This window comes from Panthera tigris, chromosome B3 (genome assembly GCF_018350195.1).
Source record: "Panthera tigris isolate Pti1 chromosome B3, P.tigris_Pti1_mat1.1, whole genome shotgun sequence".
Lineage (NCBI taxonomy): Eukaryota > Metazoa > Chordata > Mammalia > Carnivora > Felidae > Panthera > Panthera tigris.
In genome coordinates, this window is record NC_056665.1 from 134,053,464 (window position 1) to 134,078,220 (window position 24,757).

Genomic DNA, 24,757 nt, shown 5'->3' on the forward strand with positions numbered 1-24,757 from the left:
AGCAAGGTGAAAAATGGTAAGCAAAAAATTAAAAATGCATATTTAAAAGGATTAATTGCTAACTCATCAAAATGTTTACAGTTGTGATCCTAATTTGCTTCTTCATGTTTATCTGACTCCTAAGAAATTTGCAAGGAGTAAGTACTTTACAGTCAAGGAAAAAAATCCATTTAAAAAATGTTAACTTGAAACATCCACATGCAAAAGAAAAAAAAAATCTAGACACAGACTTTACACTCTTCGCAAAAATTAACTTGAAATGGATCACAGACTTAAATATAAAATGCAAAACCATAGAACTCATACAAGATTAACATAGGAGAAAAATCTACATGACCTTGGGTATGGGGATGACTTTTTAGATATAACACTGAAGTTATGATCCATGAAAGAAAACATTGATAAGCCATACTTTATTAAAATTAAAAACATCTGTTCTGTGAAAGACACTGTCAAGAGAATTAGAAGACAAACCACAGACCGGGGGAAAATATTGCAGAAGGCACACCTGATAAAGGACTGTTACCCAAAATGAACTGTAGAGAAGGAAAAAAGCCTTTTTTTCTTTTTTTTTTTTTTTCCTCTACCTCCCTAAATTCTGAACCTGAGGGCCTGGAAATTAAACTGACAAAAGACAGATTACAAGAAGAAAACAAATAGAGTTTATTTTTCTAATGTTTATTTATTTATCTATCTATCTATCTATCTATTTATTTATTTAGAGAGGGATAGAAAGCAAGTGGGGGAGGGGCAGAGAGAGAGAGAAAGAGAGAGAGAGAGAGAAAGAGAGAGAGAGAGAGAATCCCAAGCAGGCTCTGCACTGTGAGCACGGACCCCGCCGAGGGGCTTCACAAACTGTGAGAACATGACCTGAGCTGAAACCAAGAGTTGGATGCTTAACTAACTGAGTTACCTGGGCGTCCAACAAATAGAGTTTATTAACCTGTGTGTCATGTTTATACACTAGAGAAACTTCAGTGATGAGGAACTCAAAGGGGTGGTTAGAACCTGAGGCTTACAAAGCATTTTAACAAAGAACAGTAAATTGTCTGAAAAGTGACAAGGCAAAGGAAAAGGGGTTTAGGCTTTCAGGAGTGCCAAACTGGAAAAGTAAATATGCCTCTGAGGGAAACTAAGGAAAGAGAAGTCTTGTTTAGTAAGATTGGTTATGTAGATTCCACTCTGGCCTCTGGGCTTAAAAGAGTCTCTGGAGATTAGGAATCATCTTGCCTTTCCTGGTGGGGAGGGAGAGGGCAGAGATTTTTTTTTCTTTGTGTGTTTGTGCGCACACGCACGAGCTTAATTGCTTCACTGTTTTTCTTTGTTCTTTTTCTTTTTGTAAGATGAGAATTCAGGAAAATGATAAAAATCTATGCTCTTCGTTAGAAGACCAGAGGAGAAATAAAAGCTCTTTCATTTATCAGTTGTGTGATGCCTTGAAATGCCTATCCCTACGAGTCACAGTGTCCTTACGTGCATTTCATTAAAGGGGCAACTTGGGTTTAAAGTCAGAGATTTTTTTTTTTCTTGTATCTGCTTCTTCTCAATTGTCTTCAGCTGAAAACAATCCTCACGCCAAACTGGAATATTTTGGGGTGGCATATTCTGATCCCCTACAATATAAAGAACTCTTAAAACTCAGTAATAAAAAAAATCAACCCAATTTAAAAATGGGCAAATGAACTGAACAGACACCTCACCAAAGAAGATATACAGATGGCAGATAAGCATATGAAAAGACGCTCCACATCATACATCATCAGGAAATCCAAATTAAAACAATGATGAGATACCACCACACCTATTAGAATGGCCAATATACAAAACAGTGACAACACTGAATGCCTGCAACAACACGGAGCAACAGGAACTCTCATTCATTGCTGGGGGCAATGCCGAATGGTACTGACACTTTGGAAGACAGTTTGGCAGCTACTTATAAAACTAAGCATATTCTTACCACGTGATCCAGCAATCACATTTCTTGGTATTGATCCAAGTGAGTTGAAAACTTAAGCTCACACAAAAATCTAAACAAGGATGTTTATAAGAGCTATTGTTCATAATTGCCAAAAACTTAGAAGCAACCAAGATGTCCTTCAGCAGGTGAGTGGATAAATAAACTGTGGTGCATCCAGACAATGGGATATTATTCACCACTAGGAAGAAATGAGCTCTCAAGGCACGGAGAGACACAAAGGAAAGTTAAATGCCTTTTACTAGGTGAAAGAAACCAACCAGAAAAGGCTGTATATTTTATGATTCCAACATACTGTAATGACTCCAACTGTATGACGTTCTGGGAAAGACGAGACTATGAAGACAGAGAAGAGACCAGTGATTGCTAGGGGTTATCTGGGAGCGAGGGATGAATAGGCAGAGCACAGGGGATTTTTAAGGCAGTGAAACTCCTCTGTATGGTACTATAAGGTGGGTCCATGTCATACATTTGTCAAAACCCACAGAATATAGAACACTGAGAGTGAACCATAATATAATCTATGGACTTTGGGTGCTGATGGTACGTCAATGTAGGTAATAAGTGTACCACCATAGTGCAAGACATTGACAGTGGGGAAGATTGTGTATGTGGGTACGGAGGGTGGATGTATGAGAACTCTGCACTTCCTGTTCAGTTTTGCTATGGACCCAAAACTTCTCTAAAGAGTAAAGTTTCTTAGGGGCTCCCATGTGGCTCAGTCGGTTGAGCTTCTGACTTCGGCTCAGGTCATGATCTCACGGTCTATGAGTTTGAGCCCCGCGTTAGACTCTGTGCTGACAGCTCAGAGCCTGGATCCTGCTTCGGATTCTGTGTCTCCCTCTCTCTCTGCCCCATCCCCGCTCATGCTCTGTCTCTCTCTGTCTTGAAAATAAATAAAACATTAAAAAAATTTTAAAAAAGAGTGAAGTTTCTTAATGAGAAAAAATGACCCTCGTTGCCTCTGAAGTCAATGACCAATGGCTAGGCAGACACTTTGACTTAAAGCTGTTTCTCCCCTTCTCCACCCGAGTCTCTTTTACTCAAGTGTCTAGGGTTTGCTGTTGGGGGTAATTAAGCTCTACTGTTCTGGGAGAGGTAAGAAATCAGTGGGTTTTGTTTTTTTTTTTTTTGAGAGAGAGCGAGAGAAAGGGAGGGAAGGAGTATGTGAGCAGGGGAGGGGGCAGAGTTAGAAAGAGAATCTTAAGCAGGCTCCATACTCAGAGCAGAACCCAGTGTGGGGCTCGATCCCACAAACCTGTGAGATCATGACCTGAGCTGAAATCAAGAGTCAGACACACAATCAACTGAGTCACCCAGGCACCCCTAGTTATAAGACTTCTGATTTTGCTTTAGAGGAAGAAAGATCAATCCAACAAGAAAACAAAGGAAATAAAGCACAAAGTCATCACTCTCCATAAGTCCATTAGAGAACTAAGGTCACCAACTAACATGACCAACTAACATTAAATCCAGGGGAATAAGCCATTCCAAGGAGAGTCTGAACACAGGAAGAGACTTACCAATAGAAGAGCCTGGGAGGGAGAGACCCAGTGTTGGCCACAACACAAGCAAGTAAGAATTGGCTAAAATTGTTAAAAAAAAAAAAAAAAAAAAAAAGGGAGCCCGAGTATATGCTTGCATTATGAGTTTGGAGAAGCTAGGGTACCTTTCAAAGGGGTGTCCCCTTTGAACTCACAAGTTACTTCCTTCCCATGGGCTTTCCCAGAGGCTCATGAGAAAGACAGGAGCAGGGCAATAGACCAGAGAGACCCCCTGGTGGTGGTCCAGGCAGCATGGAGGATGGGAGGAAACAGGCATCAAGCATCACCCACTTTCTTAAACTTTCTTTCATAAGAAGCAAAAATTTCAAGCCATAGGAAGCAAGATATTAACCACTTTTGCACACTGGCCTCCAAAGAAGTGACCAGTGCTGGGAGGGGTGGTTGGAGGGTGCTGGCACTGAAGCCCTGCTTCCCTCCCTCCTCCCCTCCCTCTGTCCCCCTATGTAGCAAAAGCTTGAAGCTACTGGGAGACAGGAAGCAAAAGCCATGGGGCACAGGCAAAGACACATCAGGATGAGAGAAGTATAAAATAATACCACTCGACCCATTATAGAGGGTCAGGAAGCTGTCTTGTGTCTATAGTTCTGGTAGAATTATCTAGGGGTGCCTGGGTGGTACAGGTAGTCAAGCATCCAACTCTTGATTTCAGCTCAGGCCGCTGTCTTAGCACCTTTTAGTGAAAAGACTAGACTGTTCTTTTTGCATTCTTATCCAGTGTCACATTGGTTGTCCATAAAATGAATGTCTCTTGGGGCGCCTGGATGGCTCAGTTGGTTAAGCATCTGACTTTGGCTCAGTCTTGTGGTCTGTGAGTTCAAGCCCCACATCGGGCTCTGCACTGACAGCACAGAGCCTGCTTGGGATTCTGTGTCTCCCTCTCTCTCTGCCCCTCCCCTGCTTGCACATGCTCTTTCTCAAAAATAAATAAACATTAAAAAATTTTTTTTAAAGCATTATCTCACTGTGAGGAGAAGAGCTGGAAATTTCCACCCAAGATTGAATCTCAGATACCAGGCAGAATTTGGCTGCAAGAGGTAATTTCTATTAACAGATTATTGTTTTTTGGTGTTTTTTTTTCCCCTCCCTTAATGGAACCTGACAAGCTGAACGTAACATTTAAATGCAAGGACGGGGCACCTGGGTGGCTCAGTTGCTTAGGCGTCCGACTTTGGCTCAGGTCATGATCTCGCGGTTCGTGGGTTCAAGCCCCGTGTTGGGCTCTGTGCTGACAGCTCAGAGCCTGACGCCTGCTTTGAATTCTGTGTCTCCCTTTCTCTCTCTGTCCCTTCCCTACTCACTCTCTGTCTCTCAAAAATAAATAAACATTGAAAAAAAAATTTTTAAAGCAAGGACAAAGGCCAAGAAAAACCAGGAGGGGTTGTTACACAGAGTTTTAGTCACTGTGACAAAGGGAACATGAATACTCCAGTGAAGCAGAAGAGAGACAGAAACAGACTCCCTCACACATGGACTCATCACATGTTGCAGGGTGGGGGGAGCCCACATCAGCGGGGGGAAAGAGTGACTTCTACAGATGGCTGGTTATACGTATAAAAAAAGAAAGAAATCAGTTCCTACTTCACACGACACACATTGGTGCTAGATAGACCAAACACTTAAAAATGAAAAGCCAAACTAAGACTATTACACGAAAATACAGGAGAGTTGCCAAATAGATCGTGGTGTATTAATGTGAGTGAATTACAGATGCATCAATACCGAGGAATTTAAAAAGCCTATCGCTGTATGGAAAAGGCAAGTCACAGAAGAATAATACATTTAGCAAAACTAAATAGTATGTTTTGATGCATGGGTACATGTTAAAGCCATAAAGAAAAAAATGTGTCAATGTTCACGCAGAAATCAAGATGATGCTGATCTCTGGGGGACCAGGCCTAGTGTTGGGGTGGGGAAGAAAGGAGACCTTCCCAGGGGGATTGCCCAAGGGGTGGAGGGAACCAGCAGGGTGGACAGGTGGAGTAGTGGCCTTGTCCCTTCCAAAGGACTCTGGAGGTCTCCATCAGGAGGGCTTCTTCCCCCTTTATTTCACCTGCTTTCTCTCCCCCGAACTCTGGAAGGGCTAGAAACCATAAGCTTCAAGGGAAGAAGATACTAGAAGCTGAAAAATAGTAAGAATGAGCAATACCCCACCTCCCCCAGCTCCCCAGTCCAGGTCAGGCCCAAACAGGGGCTGGGAAACAAATTTAAAATGGGTAAGAATTTGACCTCTCCTAAAACACTGGACAAGAAGAGAGTCACGTGATTCTTAGACTGACTTAGACATTTTTAGACCAAGGAAATATTCACCTGCCCTCGAAGAGAAAAGTTATGGGACTTGCCTGATATTCATCTAGAGATAGAACGGAGAGAAGTCCACGGAGGGGCTTGAAGGACAGTAGGAGGAAAATTAAAGGTGGCCTCTCCAGCTTATTCAGTGAGCAAATTTCACATCTATCTATCCAGTTACTCACATAATTAGAAGCCTTCAATGCCTCTCCTTCACCTGGAATGACATCTAACCCCCCAACCCCATCCCCGCGGGACTCAGAAGGCCCCACCCAACCTGGCTCCACGGTCTTGAATGACTTTTCTCCTCCTTTCACAACACTGAAGTCACTCTGGTTTTCCTTTGGTTTCTCAAACACACACCATGTTCCCATTGGCCTGGGGGCCTTCTACGTGTTGTCCTCTCAGTCTGGAAACTTCCCCCCACCCCTCTCTTCATCCGCATTCTTCTGTTCCCATCATAAGCATCACCGCCCCCGAGCAACCTTCCAACATCCTCCAATAAGGGCTCAACCCTCAGGAAAACACTCTCTTGATGGCCCATGCTCTTTTGCTGTCAATGGCGTGAGTTCAAGATGTGCGTGGGTTCGAATGTCATCTTCACTGCTCTATGGTATCCAGAGTGCCTTGCACATAGTCGGTTTTAAGCAATTGTTTGTGGGAAAATGAATGAAGGGCTCACCCTGCTCCAGCCCCTGAATACCTAGAATCTGCCTTGGCCGATTGCTAACTTTGGAACCTTGGGTCCCAAATCCTTGACCAGTCCAGCTGAAGTTTGGCTTTCTTCTAGTTCTCTGATACTGGCTCTTTTCTCCCATTTCCTGCCTTGGAGATGCCCATTCCCTCGTTTCCGCACCAGTAGAGCAAAGTTAGAATCTGACCCCAGAATGTGCTGTTCTGATTTTTAAACACAGGCACCCTCACTTTTCCAGAGTTCACCTTGTGCCGCTCCACCTTTAGGAAAGACCAACATTAGCCCTTGTTTTCCCTAACTGAAAGAAATCCCAAGAGGACGCCCACTTCCACGAGAAGAGACAAAAAGTGAAAACAGAATCCAGCTTTGGTTTTGCAGTGAGCTGAGCCCTCATAGGGGCAGCGCACATCCCCAGCAGCAAGAAGGTCCCGCCGAACTCCTCCCCCTCGAGCTGCACGCAGCATTCTCTGCACCAAGATGCCAGAGGGTTGACCTGTGCGAGCAGCTGTGGTTTATCTCCATTCATTTTGTGCATCCGTTAGCAAGATATGTCGTAAGGCATCAGAAAAAGCCTAATGGAGGTTATTTTTGGGGTCTGGGAATGCTCAGAAATTTTTCCATAAAAATTAAGAGTAATTGTGTCTTTACGCCAGTTTGGCTTCCAAAAAGTTTCACAGGAACACTCTACTTTTGGAGAGTGAGGGGAAACTTGTATTTGGATCCTTAAGAGGATCATATGCTTTTTAAAATTATTAGGATATAAAACACTAATATTAACATTGAGATTATATTAATCATATGTTAGTCTTTTAAAAAGTGATTCTGTATGTTTTCTACAAGGACGTGCCTATGTAAACTGAGTGGTGGGCACCTGGGTGGCTCAGCTGGTTAAGCGTCCGACTTCGGCTCAGGTCATGATCTCGCAGTCCATGAGTTTGAGCCCCGCGTCTGGCTCTGTGCTGACAGCTTGGAGCCTGGAGCCTGCTTCCCATTCTGTGTCTCCCCCTCTCTCTGACCCTCCCCTGTTCATGCTCTTGCACTCTCTCTCTCTCTAAACACATACACGCGCGCGCGCGCACACACACACACACACACACACACACACATTAAAAATTAAAAAAAAAAAAAAAGACTAAGTGGCTTGGAAATGTCACACACACAAAATCCCAGGTACTTTTCTTAGACACAGAAAGTTCTACCATCCTTGTGTGGGATAGGGGGACTGCTACCAGCATTTGTTCCATCCTATCCAATTTCAGTCTTTACCTCCATCTCTGCGTGAGCTGCCCCACGGCACATGAAGTTGTTGGCTACGCGACAAGGTGCAAACCGATATCCCGATACAAATATAGTAAACAGATTTCAATCTGGTGGAGACACCTGTTTGGAGTAGGGTGAGTTTCTTCTGGTCATCTGAAATTGTTCCCTTTCTGGTTGTTAGATTTTCGGGGTTGTAAAATTCATAGTGGTCTTCAAAGACGGTTTTTAGCCCTAAAGGTAGCTTTAAAGGTCCTGGGCTCTTGCTGTTATCTTAGAAGTAAGCGTGGCTGAGAATACCACATACCCTGCTGTGCGGTATTTTGTGCAAGATGACCTTCGCTTTGCTAGATGTGTTTGTCCTTAGTACATGTGAGAAATGCCATGTAAGTGAGCAGTATAGACAAGCAGTATCCAGTGTAGCCCAGGACATCTTTGATTACTCAAAGACGAAATCTTTGACACTGAAGGTGCTGACGTGATCAATCCTGTGTTTCTGAACTTGGGGCATCAGTCAAGGCACCTTGGAATCTACCAACGTATGTGGGCTTCTGAGGTATCGGAAAAAGATATACTCTATCTGGTACAGCTAAGAACACGACTCAAAAACGTCGGCTCGGAATTTAGCGTTTAGAAACCAGTGCGAAATCTAAATGCATGTGAGGCAAATCAGTCCCTACCTGGAGTGTATCACTTTTCCCAAGTGGATGTTGCTGAATTTCTTGGTGTATCTACTTTCCTGAGGTTCGTTTGTGGGGACGTACGCAAAAAAAACCACTTCTTTTAAAGTGATAAACTGTGGCGCGAGTGCAGTTTCGAAGCCCATGTCAGGAGGCTGGAGTAGGAAGAAAAGAAAACAGTGCATCTAAACTACTTTATACTTCAATTAGGGCAAAATGCAAATATGAGATTTGTTTCCAGTTCAGGTCAAAACAGGACCGTTTTTGTTCATCAGTAGGAGTAATATTTCAACATGTTCTGTTTGAATATCCACGCGTGTGTGAGGGATGACATCTTCTCCTGGTGCGGAGGCAAATTCTGGGGAGTAAGATTCAGTTTGGGACCTTGGCAGGAGCTGGAGTGGAAGGATGCACCGAGGCATGTCTTCCATTGTGTGCGAGGGGTCTGGAGGGGCAGATTTTGGAGCTCGGTTCCTGCTGGAGTTGTTTTTTGTTTTTGTTTTTTTACAGGAAGGGGCGTGGCATACAGCTCCTCACTTGAAAGCCGCTGCTCCCACCGCTGCATGCCAGTGACCCCACGGCTGACCCCACAGCCCCCCCGCTCCTGTGCCATAGCCTTTCTCATTTCTTCTGTTTCACAAGCCTTTCCCTATAGTCCACGCCAGCACCACTGCCCCAGTTTCTGACCCGTAGTGTCTTTCCAACACACTCTACTCTGATCCTGATCCTGTCCAGCTTGGGGAACTTTGAGGACCATCCCGAAGGGGGTGTTGTGGTTTGACCTCGTCATGACATGGGGAGTGGGGCTGGTAGGTAGTGCAGACTGGTTGGGGGTGTGGCCATTCAACAGTGCCTCCAAGACCCATTTTCTGTCATGTCTTGTCCCCCTAGTGTCTTCAACTTGGGAACCCACTGAAGAGGGGAGAGAGTGGGAAACAGATGCCAGGAGAATAGACATGAGACAGAATCAGTGTCCTAAGGGCTCTCGAAAGGCTGAGAGTGCTTTAGAGTTCCAAACACCACGGGGTGCCCGGGTGGCTCAGTCAGTTAAGCATCTGACCGTGGCTCAGGTCATCTTGAAGTTTGTGAGTTCAAGCCCTACATCAGGTTCTGTCCTGATGGCTCGGAGCCTGGAGCCTGCTTCACATTCTGTGTCTCCCTCTCTCTCTGTCTTCCCCTCCCCAACTCTCCCTCTCAAAAAAACAAATAAAGATTAAAAACAATTTTAGAATTCCTAATGCCATTCTAGCCTGGGAGTGACAAGACCACCCTATGAAAAGTGTGTACAAGTTCAATGAAAGGCAACACGCTGGGCCTGGGACCTGCTGTCTGGGTAGATGTCAGTGGTGTGTGTGATTTGGGGTAGATTATTCAGCCTTGCTTTGCCTCATTTTGCTCATCAGTAAAATGAGGATACGTAGCTGTTACAAAGATTTAAGAGAGCAGAGCAGTGCTCGGGACACAGAGCCACGAAAAAGCCAGTGGTGATTTTTACCCCGGGAGGGTGCACGCACAGCTTGTCTGGGGGAGAGAGGTGAGTTAAAAAAAAAAAAAAAAAAAAAAAAAAAAAAAAAAAAAAACCTATTTATTGGCTTTTGATTTTAAGAATGTAAACTTTCACATAAGAGAACTAAGACATTTCCTACAAATTGTGAAGTTAGTGAAAAACTGTGGAATCTGCTTTTTTGGCAAGTTCCACCCTCCTCTCATGTCATTTGATTTGTGTCTATGCAGAGCCCACACGGCAGACTGGCAACTGCACAGAAAGTCATATGGCGGCATTTTACAGTCACAGGGAAGTTCCCGCCACCCTCTCTAGGAATATCTCGGACAGGGAAAGCAAAGACAACAACCTTTCGGCCCCAGTCTTGGCCTGGTAGTTTGCAGTGATCTGTTAAAACCAGAGTCAGCCTTTATTCCATTTCCTTTAGGCCGAAGGGAAGGTTTTGTTAAGCCCCAGTGAACACAAAAACCTTGTTCTTTGCTGATACACTCAGGAAAGTTCATTTCATGACCGTGTGCCCAGTGATGAGTTCTTAGGCACATGCACCATCACAAGTGGCACATTATACATTAAAATTATTAGAACAACTCTTTGCACTGTCACGTGTGAGGAAGTCCTATATTAGTATCAGAAAAGGAAAAAAAAATGAAGGGGCAGGGTTAATATGAAAGAGGAAAGGTAAACCACTGGGAAAAATGGAACTCATATTTCTTGCTCATATTTCTTGGGAGGTAGAAAACCAAACCTATCGTGACCCTGGGTTGGAAGTAATAGGTCTAAGTAATAAGCTTAGAATATCTGGTCATGTTGCTCTGAAGATAGTCTGGGTGGAGTTAAATCTATAGAACCCTGAAAGGGACTGGGAAGAAGGTTTTGGAGATGTTCTCTGCTATCTGGAGGCTTTTCCTATAGTCAAACAGAGCAAAGTGCATTAATACGAGTTTGTCCCAAGGAAAATACCTTCCTGTTTTCCCACAATTCCGTGTGTGGAATGTGGTATATGTATTCTTAAAGCAAGGTGAACAGTTTCAATGCATTATATCACTAACCTGTCCAAAAATACCTTTAGAATTTCCAAAGGCTGCAAATGACCCACCAGCTTCAAAATGGTCTGGAGTCAGTTTATGTATGAAACCCATGTGGTCATAGTATAATGTGAAGATATTGTCATTAATAGATCCGATTTTACTATATCTTCTTAATCCTACGAGGAAAGAAACAGAAGTCTCTTGATGTCGATATAATACAACTAGAGACGTTTTAATACCATACCTTGTAAAAAACAAAAAAACCCCAAAAAACTAAAAAACCCTTCACTTAAACTAAGGGGTGGAAGTAAGGCTTTGAGACTCCACAATTAGTAAAATACATGTTGGTCTTGGTTAAGTCCCTCAAAAGTCCTTTCGGGGCTCCATTTCATTACAGAACCTGTTCCCTGAAGTAGGTGAAGGCCAGAGTGAGGGTCACAGGAGAGATCTGGAGAAAGAGAAGTGAGCTCCCCCTAGTGGTGGTTCCTCTTTCTGATGCCAGGAGAATTATCTGCAGAGACCGTGGAGTCATTAGCCATCCTACGATGAATAGGTTGAACCAAATTTGGTATCCTGTGTTTCTCTCGTGCCTTTAGAGAAACATGATGGGCAGTCCTGGCAGTAATCTGGTAGTAGCAAAGCATTCACCTAACCGAACAGACACTGGTCCAGAGAGAGAGAGAGAGAGAGAGAGAGAGAGAGAGAGAGAGAGCTGCCTCCCACAATCCCTGAATGTTGGAGTGCCCCAGGGCTCAATTTTTAGATCTCTTCTCTATCTCTGGAGATCTCATCCAGTTTTAGGATTTTAAATCCTTTTTTTTTTTTTTTTTTTTTTAAGTAGGCTTCACACCCAGCACGTAGCCCAACATGGGGCGTAGAACTTGAGATCAAGACCTGAGCTGAGATCAAGAGTGGGACACTTAATTGACCGAGCCACCCAGGTGCCACTAAATCCATCTTTATGCAGATGATTCCCAAATGTAAACCTCTCATCCCATTCTCTTCCCTGAACTCCAGATTTGTATATCTGGCTGCCTACTGACCGTTCCAGATCCATGGCGGTCAGGCATCTCAAACCAAACTCATCCCAGACTGGACTCCCAACCCCCAGGCAAACTCCTCCACCCTCAGCCTTCCTCCTCTCCATAACACCAACTGCAGTTTTCCTTTTGCTCAATCCAAAACCGTGGTGTCATTCTTTCTTTCTTTTTTTTGTTTTAATGTGTATTTATTATTGAGAGACACAGAGAGACAGAGTGTGAGCAGGGGAGGGGCAGAGAGAGAGGGAGACACAGAATCCGAAGCAGGCTCCAGGCTCTGGGCTGTCCGCACAGAGCCCGATGCGGGGCTTGAACTCACGAACTGCAAGATCAAGACCTGAGCCGAAGTCGGACGCTTAATCAACTGAGCCACCCAGGCACCTCCCGTGGTGTCATTCTTAATTCTCCTCTTCCTCTCACAGCCTGTATCAAGGCCATCAGCAAATCCTACTGACTCTAGCTTCAAGATGCATATAGAAGCCAACCTTTACTCGCCAATTCCACCTCTGTCGCCCCGCACAAGTGGATATGGGCAGAGGTTTACTGTGAGGAATTAGCTCATGCAATTATGGAGGCTGAGAACGGCTGTGATCGGCTGTAAGCTACAGAAGCAAGGGCCTGAGAACCAGGGGATCAGATGGCATAACTCCCAGTCAGAGGACAAAGACATGAGGACTGAAAACCAGAAAGGCCCCTAGTTTAAGTCCCAGGCCAAGGACAGGAGACGGCTTACGTCCCAGTTCACAGGCAGGCAGGAAGCAAAGGAGGGGATTCCATTTTCCTTCACCCTTTGGTTCCACTCAGGCCTCCAATGGATTGGATGAGGCCCACCCACCCACACTGGGTAGGACAGTCTGCTTTACAGAGCCTGCTGGTTCAAATGCTAATCTCCTCCAGAAACACCCTCACAGTCGTATTCAGACATAGTTTAATCTGGGCACTCCTTGGCGTGCCTGGGTGGCTTAGTTGGTTAAGTGTCCGACTTCAGCTCAGGTCATGATCTCACAGTTGGGGAGTTCAAGTCCTGCTTCAGGCTCTGTGCTGACAGCTCAGAGCCTGGAGCCTGCTTTGGATGCTGTGTCTCCTCTCTGTCTCTCTCTCTCAAAAATAAAGAATTTAAAAAATAATTTAAAAAAATATGGGCACCCCTTAGCCCAGTCAAGTTGACACAAAATTAAATATTACAGTTGCTAGGGTTCACTAGGCTATATTTCATCTATGAACATAAGATACACTTTCTTCACATTTTAACATTTTGATTGAGATCACTTTCGTAATTGCCGTGTCTTACAATCATTTCCCACCAGGTGGCACTCAAAGTACAGTGGTCATTTGGCCACACAGGCATGTACTTTGTGCCAGCTTTTTATATTGCCCATCACTTCAAGTTTCCTGAAACACTGGTATAATATTGTTGAATTTTACCGATGCTTAAGATGCCTTCAATAATATTACATTATAATTTGGCACTGAAACAAAATTGTTATGGGCGCAGTAAGAGAAGAAAACAAAGCAGGGTGTATATTTATCAGTAAGCGACACTGGAAGAATCACCACAATGTCACATTTTCTTGTACGACACCAAGCGTTTTATAGAACCTAAGAAAGAAAGAATCCGGGGCGCCTGGGTGGCTCAGTCGGTTAAGCCTCCGACTTTGGCTCAGGTCATGACCTCGTGGGCCATGCGTTTGAGCCCCGCATCCGGTGCTGGAGCGTGGAATCTGCTTCGGATTCTGTGTCTCCCTCTCTGCCCCTCCCCCACTTGGACTCTGTCTCTGTCTCTCTCAAAAATAAGTAAACATTAAAGAAATTCTTTAAAAAAAAAAAAAAGGAAGGAAGAATCCCACAGGAGATGACATTACATTATCTTTTGCTAGTGAAATACCACTCAAAACGATTACCCTATCACATACCAAGTAAGGCAATAATGTCACAGTAATCCAAGCATCACTCAGGAACACTGTTAAAACAGGGTGTTAAGGGGGCGCCTGGGTGGCGCAGTCGGTTAAGCGTCCGACTTCAGCCAGGTCACGATCTCGCGGTCCGTGAGTTCGAGCCCCGCGTCAGGCTCTGGGCTGATGGCTCGGAGCCTGGAGCCTGTTTCCGATTCTGTGTCTCCCTCTCTCTCTGCCCCTCCCCCGTTCATGCTCTGTCTCTCTCTGTCCCAAAAATAAATAAAAAACGTTGAAAATAAAATTAAAAAACAAAACAAAACAAAACAACAAAAAAAAACAAAACAGGGTGTTAAGGTTTAATTGGAAGTTTTTCTTTGTGGTAACAGAACAAAGTCATCTTATGATCAATGAACCCCAGCTTTGACTCAACATAGGTTTTACAACATTCTTCTGTTGGCTTTGCACGTGAATTACTGGTGAAGTTAGTTGGCTCCAAATTCTTAGGTAATATTATTTTTCTCTGAAAGTTCTGTAGAAGAATATGTGCCTTTCATCGTGGCAGCAGAAAAAAATCCAAGGCTGACTTGATTTTTCTGTGCCTTTAAAGTTGATTTACATTTTCTATTTCAAATAATTCAGAAGTGTTTTGCTTTTAGTTAAAAAAATCTTATTGTCACTTTTGGTTTCCTGTATTGTTTTCTATTTTCAGTATTTATTCATTCACCCATCTGTCCACTCGTATCGGAGGGGACGTGCCAGGAACTGTAGATAATAGAGAAACAGAGACACCGCCTCCGTTCTTCACTGGAAATTCCTACAACTTTGTTTCTCAAGCATTTGTATTTATCATTTTAGATTCTTTCCACTTTTTTTTTTTTTTATTCCATGTAGACATGTTTCTTTCTTTATTTTATTTATTTATTTATTTTATTTTTTAAAATTTACATCCAAATGAGTTAGCATCTAGTGCAACAATGATTTCAGGAGTAGATTCCTTAGTGCCCCTTCCCCATTTAGCCCATCCCTCCTCCCACAACCCCTCCAGTAACCCTCAGTTTGTTCTCCATATTTTTGAGTCTTTTCTGTTTTGTTCCCCTCCCTGTTTTTATAGTATTTTTGTTTCCTTTCCCTTAAGTTCATCTGTTTTGTCTCTTAAAGTCATCTTGTGAGTGAGGTCATATGATTTTTGTCTTTCTCTGACTAATTTCATTTATCATAATACCCACCAGCTCCATCCACGTAGTTGCAAATGGCAAGACTTCTTTCTTTTTGATTGCCGAGTAATACTCTGCTGTATATATATACCACATCTTTTTTATCCATTCATCCATCGATGGACATTTGGGCTCTTTCCATACTTTGGCTATTGTCGATAGTGCTGCTATAAACATGGGGGTGCCTGTGTCCCTTCGAAACGGCACACCTGTATCCCGTGGATAAATGCCTAGTAGTGCAATTGCTGGGTCGTAGGGTAGTTCTATTTTTAGTTTTTTGAGGAAACTCCATGCTGTTTTCCAGAGTGGCTGCACCAGCTTGCATTCCCAAGACATGTTTCTTTAGTTTCTATCTATACTTTGTCATAGTTCATCATTTATATTGACAATTTAGTTCCATTTTCTTAGGTGTTATTTTTACTGCTTGCAAAGTAATCTTATTTAGCCTATTTCAATTTTTATTTCATAATATGTGCTGTTGAGTCTCTGTTTGCCTTTTCCTCCAGATCCATCCTTAGACTTCCTCTTCCCTGTTTGCTACACTGGAAGGCTGACCTCTACGAACTGCAATACTTGTGCTCTGTTTCCAGAAGGCTTCTGATTGGGTTTGGCACTAGCAGGAGAGAAGAACAAGGGAAGGAGGGAAAAGTCTAGGTAGTTTCTCCCTGCCTTTCTCCCTACTTTAGTGATACAGTTCTGGCAGTAGCTTTGAGCCTCCAACACTATTCCTCTTATAGGACAGCCCCCTCTTCCATCCCAGCTTTGACTGGGCTTGGGTGATGTTATTACCTATCTACTATCTATCTGTCTATCTATAATCTATTTATTTGCATTACCTCTGTTTTAAAATGTTTATTTATTTAAATGTTTATTTATTTTTGAGAGAGAGAGAAATAGCGTGAGTGGGGGAGGGGCAGCGAGAGTGGGAGACACAGAATCCGAAGCAGGCTCCAGGCTCTGAGCTGTCAGCGTGTAGCCTGACATGGGGCTCAAACTCACCAGTTGTGAGATCATGACCTGAATTGAAGTCGGATGCTTCACTGACTGAGCCATCCAGGCACCCCAAAATGTTTATTTTGAGAGAGAGAGGGAGAGAGAGAGCGAGTGTGCACACACACACGCAGGTCGGGGAGGGGCAGAGAGAGAGGGAGAGAGAGAATCCCAAGCAGGTTCCCCGGTGTCAGTGCAGAGCCCATTGTGGGGCTCAATCTTATGACCTGAGTTGAAATCAAGAGTCGGATGCTTAACAGGCGCCCCAATTTGCATTGCCTCTTAAATCCGAGGACTGTAATGGTTTTCTCCCATTGCTAATCTCTGGGTACTTCAGTGTCATTGTTGGTTCCTTTAGCTCTGTCCACTGCTCTGAAAATCGTCTCCTTATAAAGGCTCTTCAGGTGAAAGCCTGAATTCCACACTCGAGTGGAATTATATTTGCTGCCAGGACTAGAAGTGGCACAGTATTTTTACTAGAAATGTCCATGGAAAATAGAATATCCAGGCTGGATTCTGGGATGGGGTCGCTCACATATTCAAGGAATGCACAGATGACCTCTATGCCTGGTAGTTATCGTGACGCTGGCAATCCACAGCAAGCAAGGGCATCACAGTTACTCAAAGTATTACTGCAGTGGCAGGGGATGGCGTGTCTGTGGACGGCTGCGCTTTAAATGATCAAATGCGGTTGCTGTACCTAACAACGATGACAACTACAAAGATTTTTTCAAAGATTTTCACGAAGACGGTAGGGTGGTACGACTTTATGGATATACCAAAGAGCTTACAAACAACAACGACAACTCATGACCTTGAGTATTCAGCTCAAGGCCATAGTAGAAAACCTGACAGCTTTATGGGGAGAAAAGAACCTCACTTCATACCGCACACGAAAAGAGAAAGGTCACGTAGACCTATACAACCAACCTAGGACAATCTGCTAGAAGGAAACAGGAAAGGATCTTCATAACTTTGGGATAGGCAAAGATTTCTCAAACAGGATATAAGAACCAGTACTTGCCATACAAGAAAAGATGGATAAGCTGAACTTAAAAAAATTTTTTTTCATGTTTATTTTTGAGAGAGAGCATGAGCGGGGGAAGGACAGAGAGAGAGGGAGACACAGAATCCGAAGCAGGCTCCAGGCTCCAAGCTGTCAGCACAGAGCCTAACACGGGGCTCGAACTTATGAACCGTGAGATCATGACCTGTGCCACAGTTGGATGCTTAACTGACTGAGCCACCCAGGTGCCCCGATAAGCTGAACTTTTAAAAACCAATAATTTTGCCCCTCACAGGACACCATAAAGAGAACAGAGGGGTGCCTGGGTGGCTCAGTTGGTTAAGTGTCCGACTTCGGCTCAGGTCACGATCTCGCAGTTCGTGGGTTTGAGCCCCGTGTCGGACTCAGTGCTGACAGCTCAGAGCCTGGAGCCTGCTTTGGATTCTGTGTCTCCCCCACTCATGCTCTGTCTCAAAAATAAATAAACATTAAAAAAATACAAAATAAAATAAAAAAGAGAAGAGAAAAGACAAGCCATTGGTTGGAAAAAGATGTTTGCAAGTCATATTTCTGAAAGAGGACTCATGTCCATAATATGTTAAAAATTCAGAGCAATCAATCAAAAAGGTCATTCCAATAAAACTAGATTACAAAGAGGCTTGAGATAACTTACCAAAAATATATAAAAATTGGTCAGTGAACATACGAAAATGTGCTAAACATTATTACTCATGCAAAGCAAATCTTCAGCAGATATGGTTACATACTGATCACAATGGCTTCCTATTTAAAAGACTAACAACCTGAGTGCTGGGGAGGAGGAGGAGCAACGAGAATTCCTCCATGTTGCTCATGGGACAATAGATCGATGCAATTACTTTGGAGAAACGTTGATAGTACTTAACGTTTTTTTCCACAAAAAGCCAAATAAACATACACTTTACGGTGCAGCAATTCTATTCCTAGGTATATGCCAAACAGAAACGAAAGCTCTGTCCAGAAAAAGACTAATACAAAAATGTTCACGGCTTCTCTATTTATAATCAGCACCCAATGGAAACAATTCAAATAACTACTAGAAGTGGAAGAGATATGGTATTCAGACAGTGGAAGACTACACAGTGGTGAAAAAGAACAAATTGCTGCATCAGTGTGCAGGAATATCACGGTCATAATGTTGACTGAGGAAAAAAATATACATGCATAATTGTATTTATGTGAAGTTCAAAATCAGATAAAACTAATCTATGGTATTAGAAGTCAGAATAAGGGCAACCCTTAAAGGTATACTGATGGGAAAGTAGCGTGAGGGAGCTTTCTGGAATACTGGAAGTATTCCACATCCCACTCTACTTTCCAACCCCTCCTAATACTACTCATAGCCATTTTCATTTATTTCATAATCCTGTGATGGCTGATCATTAGATTCTGAAATGCTATGTCACAACTGCTGTCTCAACGAATATAGCAGCAAATACACCAAGAAGATGAACCTGATACCAACAGAAATTGAATAAAAGTTTAAAAATGAGCTGAAAAAAATTGGATATAGAATACATAAACGCAGTGGTGCAGTCCTGGAGAAACAGAATCAGAATTCTGTGGTCTCTCCTCATCGTTGAGTAAGGAAGAACCAATACGGAGATTCTATGATGGTGGCACTGAATTCTGGTGGTGTTCACTGAGGACACAATACTGAGGTCGAAGAAACCTTGCTTTTTGAAGTTATAGCAGAAAGCTTCAGAAGGCTTATTGCTTAACATCATATCAGAGACCAGAAGAAACTGGTTTGAAACTAAACAGTAAAGAATGCTGACTTGTTAAAAACAAACAACAACAGTGAATCCAGCCTCACTCTTATCTTGGGAATAATCAATGTTTTTCTCACTGTGGTTAGACCTGATCAGTTATCTCTAAGTTTAGCCCCAATTCCAAATTTACCCAATAATCTACAAAAGTACCACTGGAGCACTGTTTGGGAAGACTGTATTTCTGAAGGCAAATCTCCTTGCCTATGAAGTTATTGATTGAATTTCAGTTTTATTTTTTATTCAATGGATAGCTTCATCGTCTTATGAACACCTAACAAAACGGACCAAAACGTATGTATGAAAACTATAATCCCCTTTAAAGAAAACATGGGAGTAAATCTTTATGACCTCGGATTAGGCAGTGGTTGTTTCCTTAGAGATGACACCTAAAGTGCAAACAACAAAAGGAAAAATAGACAAATTGAACTTCATCAAAATTAAAAATGTTTGTGAACCAAAGGCACCATCAACAAGTCAAAAAGATAACCCAGAATGAGAGAAAACGCATCCAAATCATGTATCTGTTAAGGGACAAGTATCCAAAATATATAAAGTTCTCTTACAACTCAACAATAAAAAGACAATTAACCCAACTTTAAGATGGGTAAAGGATTTGATCAGACATTTCTCCAAAGACGTACAAATGGCCGCCAAAAACATGGAAAGCTGCTTAACATCATTAGTCACTAGTGAAACGCAAATCAAAACCACAATGAGATACATTTTCTCACTCAAGTAATTAAAATAAAGAAGACAGACAATAAATAATAAGTGTGGGTGTGGGTGTGGAAAAATAAATCTCACGCATTGCTGGTGGGAATGTGAAACAGTACAGAGTTTGGCATCTCCTCAAACTGTAAACACAGAGTTACCGTATGACCCAGCTATTAGACTCCTACACACGTACCCAAGGGAACTGAAAGCATGTTTCTACACAAAAATTTGAACATAAATGTTCATAAAAGCATGATTCATAAGAGCTAAAAAGTGTTTAAACATCAAATGTCCATCAACTCAAATGTCCTAATAAACAAAATGTGCCATATCCATAAAATGGAATATTATTCGATCATAAAGAGGAATAAAGTACTAATAACCTGCTAGAACATGAGTAAAAACCTCAAGACATGGGGGTGCCTGCGTGGCTCAGTTGGTTGACTGCCCAGCTCCGGCTCAGGTCAGGATCTCTGGGTTTGTTAAGTTCGAGCCCCATATCAGTCTTGCTTCTGTCAGCGCAGAGCCTGCTCTGGATCCTCTGTCTTCCCTCTCTCTGCCCCTCCCTCGCTTGTGCACGCGCTCTCTCTCTCATTCAAAAATAAACAAATATTAAAAAAAAAAAAAAAGACCTGAAGACAAGAGAAATAAGCCAGTCACAAAAGGACAAAAAGTGTATGATTCCACTTATCTGAGGTCCCTAGAGTAGTCAAATTCACAGGGACAAAGGTAGTGGCCTGAGGCTCGAGGGAAGGAAAAATGGGGAGTTATTGTTTAGTGGGTACAGGATTTTAGTTCGGGAAGATGGAAAAGATCTGGCGGGAGATGGACGGTGTTGATGGTGCCCAACAACGTGAATGTACTTGATGTCAGTTCATTGATGAACATGGCTCATTTAACACGGTTAAGATGCTAAATTTTGTGCTAGGTATATTTTGCCACAAAAATAAGTAACAGACAAAAACAAAACCACCAGCAACAATCAAAATAGGGAAAAGAACGATATATCAAAACATACAAAAGAAAGTGCTAAGGGAAGAAAGAAAATTCTGATGTAACAGGTCACACCACTCTACACCCAGCCCTTTTAGGTAATCTTGAGAGAAGGAAGATAAATCAACAAAATCCTGAGGACTCTCAGGAATATTCTCCTAACAAGAGAGAAGTTGACAATGGATGAGATGGTTCTCAAAGGAAAAAATCAAACCCTCTTGAGTGTAGCCAGGTTTACCACCTTCCAAGGCACTGTCCTAGCAGAACAAGTTCAAGTGCTACCTTGATGAGGTGAAGCAAACAGTTTTCAAGAATAACTCACCTACATTATATTAGAGCAAACAGAAGATCTGACCGGTGCTACACACTTTTGTGATGAATTAGAGAGAAAGAAAGGAGGATCGGAGATAGAAGGAGGAGAAGACATAGTGAGGGAAAAGGGGAAAAGAGGGAGGTGGGGAAGAGCAGAGGGGAAGAGGAATGAAAACGCAGAGAAGGAAGGTACTATAGCATTTAAAAGATATAAAGAATCCAGTGGAGACGAAGCCTGTCTCAAGATAAGGTAAAATATCCCCCATATTTTGCATCAAAAGACCTTAATAAGTTAATAGATTCAACAAAACAAGATCTCAAAGACCTAGTAATTGAATAACAAAATAAAATGAGAATGCAGATCATAGAGATGTAGACCTGAACAGAGAACCATGTTCATTTATCATTCTAGGCTCCAAGACTGGTTAACAAAATTCAACTGATTTGGAAAAGATTGGGCATCTGTCCATAACTGTTTCTTTTGCTGCACAATAAACTGAGAGGAGCTATGTGAGCTTGGTCAACAAAATCACAAAATTAAAGTAGATCGAGAGTCATATACCATTTATACAATGCCACCTCTTACAAATCATGTGATTTTAGTTGCATCAATTTGAAAAAGTAGGCTAACATTACCTACGTCAGCTGGGACGCTGTGAATGTTAAACGCTAAGCATTTGTGCTAAGCACAAATGTAGCTCAGTAAGTGGGAGTATATTATTGTCTATTGAGAAAGTAAAACATCACAGAAATTGTAAATGAGAGCTTAGCATGATGTTCCAGGGTCCCCCTCTTTAGGGCTGTTCATAGGGTCCTACTTTAGTAGATCCTAAAACTCTATCACCCCCTGGAGGATTCTGGGAAGACTGTAGAGTAGGAAGTCCCAGGAATCTGTCTGCCGACAACAATTGCACTGGCAGAGTATATCTGATGTAATTACTTTGGAATTCTGGAGTCTATTGAAGGCTTGCAACTTCAGTTGCAAGGAGTAAGGCTTGGATGGTAAATTATGGTTAAGGTCAGCCTTTGGCAGTATTTACCCATTCTCTACTCAAGCCACCTGGCAGGCAGCTGTGCACATATTCCTGGGGCAGTTTATAGGAGCCAGGGTGGGTAAAAAGATCCCTGTCCTCCAAATATTGGGATCTGTGTTCCAATCTTTTCATGATAAAAACACTTAGACTAGGAATAAAAGATTATCTCAATATAATAAAAGCCATTTATGAGAAATCCACAGTGAGCATTATACTCAATAGTGAAAGACTGAAAGCTCTTCTTCTAAGATCAGGAATGAGACAAGAATGTCTGCTTTCACCACTTCTATTCAACACAGTACTAGAAGTTCTAGCCAGAACAATTAGGCCAGAAAAAAAAAAAAAAATACAAAGCATCTAAATCACAAAGGAAGAAGTAAAATGATCTCTGTTCACAGTGATATGATCCTATATGTTGAACCCCCAACAATTCTACCAAAAAAAGTTATAATAAACAAATTCAGCAAAGTAGCGCAACATAAAATCAATACATAAAAATCAGTTGTATTTCAGTATACTAACAATGAATAATCAGAAAAGGGAATTAGGAAAAAAAATTCCATTTATAATATCATAAAAAAAAGAATAAAATCCTTAGGAATTAACATAACCAAGGAGACTAAGGGCAACCCACAGAATGGGAAAAAATGTTTGCAAATGTTTCACAAGGGATTAATATCCAGAATATATGGAGAACTTCTACAACTCAGCAATAAAAAGCAAGTAATCTGATTAATAAATTGGCAAAGGACTTTAATAGAAATTTCTCCCAAGAAGATACGTAAATGGCCAATAAGAACAAGAAAAGATGATCAATCATTAGGAAAATGCAAATCAAAACTATGAGATACTACCTTATACCCATTAGAATGACCACTATCAACAACAACAACAACAACAACAACAACAACAACAGAAGATAACAAGTGTTGACAAGGATGCAGAGGAATTAGAACTCTTTTATGCTGGCGGTGGGAACGTAAAATGGCATAGCTACTATGGAAAAGAGAATTGCAATTTCTCAAAAACTTAAAAATAGAATTACCATATGATTCAGCAAGTCCACTTCTGGGCGGACACCCAAAAGAATTGAAAGCAGGGTTTCAAAGAGATATTTGTATACCTATGCTCATAGCAGTGCTATTCAAAATAGCTAAAACATGGAAGCAACACAAAGGGTCCCTTGATGGGATGAATAGATAGGCAAAATGTGGTATATACATACAGTGGAATGTTATTTAGTCTGACAAATGAAGAAAATTCTGACACCTGCTACAACACGGATGAATCTTGAAGACATTATACTAAGTGAAACAAGCCAGTCACAAAAGGGCAAACACTGGAAGATTCCACTTATATGAGGGGCCTGGAGTAGTCAAAATCATAGACACAGAAAGCAGAATGGGAGTTGCTGGGCTGGGGCAGGGGGAAGTTAGGATTTATTTTTTAAGGGATACAGAGTGTTAGTTTTATAAGATGGAAAGAGTTCTGGAGATGGACGATGCTGATGGCAGATCGTTTTGAATGTACTTAATACCGTCAAACTGTACACTTTAAAAGTGAGCAACATGGTCAACTTCATGCTATGTGTATTTTGCCACAATAAAAATATTTTTTAAAAATCCGTCACCCCTAACAGGTTTGAGACCTTAAGATTAGTTGATTAAAATGGCAGAATTTTTTCACGTATCTTCTAATCCCTGACTCACATGTAGTGCTTACGCCAATAAAAGTGAATTCCTCACCCGCTTTCGTCAAGTAAACATTTCCACTTTGGGAGACGAAAGTAATATCTGAAGTATAAAAACTATGGTAAGTGTTCTCTATGATATCATCGTGAAAGTCCGCTAAAAATTCGAAAGTGTTGCCGCCGTCGACCGAAAACCATACCTGAGGAAATAAAAAGATAAGAGCTCACTGGAGAGGCTGCCATCTGACCGTCAGCATTCGCCTATCAGCCTTATCTTCCTAGGTAAGCAGAGTCCTACAGCATGGCCTTCCCCATGTCCCCACGCATCCATCGCACGCACGCGTGCACGCACGCCCGTACAGACTCCTTCCCCACTTCATCAACGCTCTGGTTCTTTCCTAGGGCCTGGATGACAGTGTACGTGGCCGAGTCACAGGTCTACACAGTGTGCGTGGTGAATGCGTAAGAGAATGAAGGTATCCCGTCATCTCCCAAGTGGGGTCCCTTTGATTCTAAAAGGATGAAATGTTGGGTGCACTTGGACAGGAAGGAGCGAGCTCACCTCATACTGACATGAGACTTTCACGTTCCAGGCATCCAGCCGATCTGGATGTGAACGTGTTTTGTGTGGAAGAGGCCCCGGACACTTGCAAGAGTGTGTCCTGGGACCTTGGTAAATCCTCACGTATACTCCACCATAGCACGTGAGTGTCTCTATCCCCTCATCTTTCAGTTACGGGTTGCTTGAAGATAAATCAGATCCTGTATTGGATGAATCCTGCCTGCTACCTTTTTTAATAGCCTAAGTCTTATTCACATGAAGATTTCAGGTTTTTAAAGTTCTTTTTAAAAATGAATTTTAATGACAAGTTATACCTGCAAATGGGCTTTTCTTAAATTTAACACGTTATAAATGCAGCTGAAGTCTCTTTGACCACCGTCCAAATAATTTTCCTTTTATACCTCTATGGTCTCCTCTATCCCTTCCCAGACTCCTCCCTTTTTTTCTTAGTTAATATAGCTAAGGGTTGATCAATTTTGTTGGCCTTTCAACTTTCAAAGAACC

General features: G+C 42.2%; 1 protein-coding gene across 2 annotated transcripts in view; it reads right to left on the reverse strand.

Annotated features, from left to right (window-relative positions):
- Positions 1-24,757, reverse strand: part of CATSPERB (cation channel sperm associated auxiliary subunit beta) — a 107,622-nt gene that overhangs the window by 32,162 nt on the left and 50,703 nt on the right. For both annotated transcript variants that reach the window (XM_042990388.1, XM_007094959.2), the window contains exons 15-17: positions 23,747-23,891; positions 11,014-11,168; positions 8,461-8,615 (exon numbers count right to left, since the gene is read on the reverse strand). In XM_042990388.1, coding sequence (XP_042846322.1) covers positions 8,461-8,615; positions 11,014-11,168; positions 23,747-23,891 — 455 coding nt within the window. The remainder of the gene's footprint in view (positions 1-8,460; positions 8,616-11,013; positions 11,169-23,746; positions 23,892-24,757) is intronic.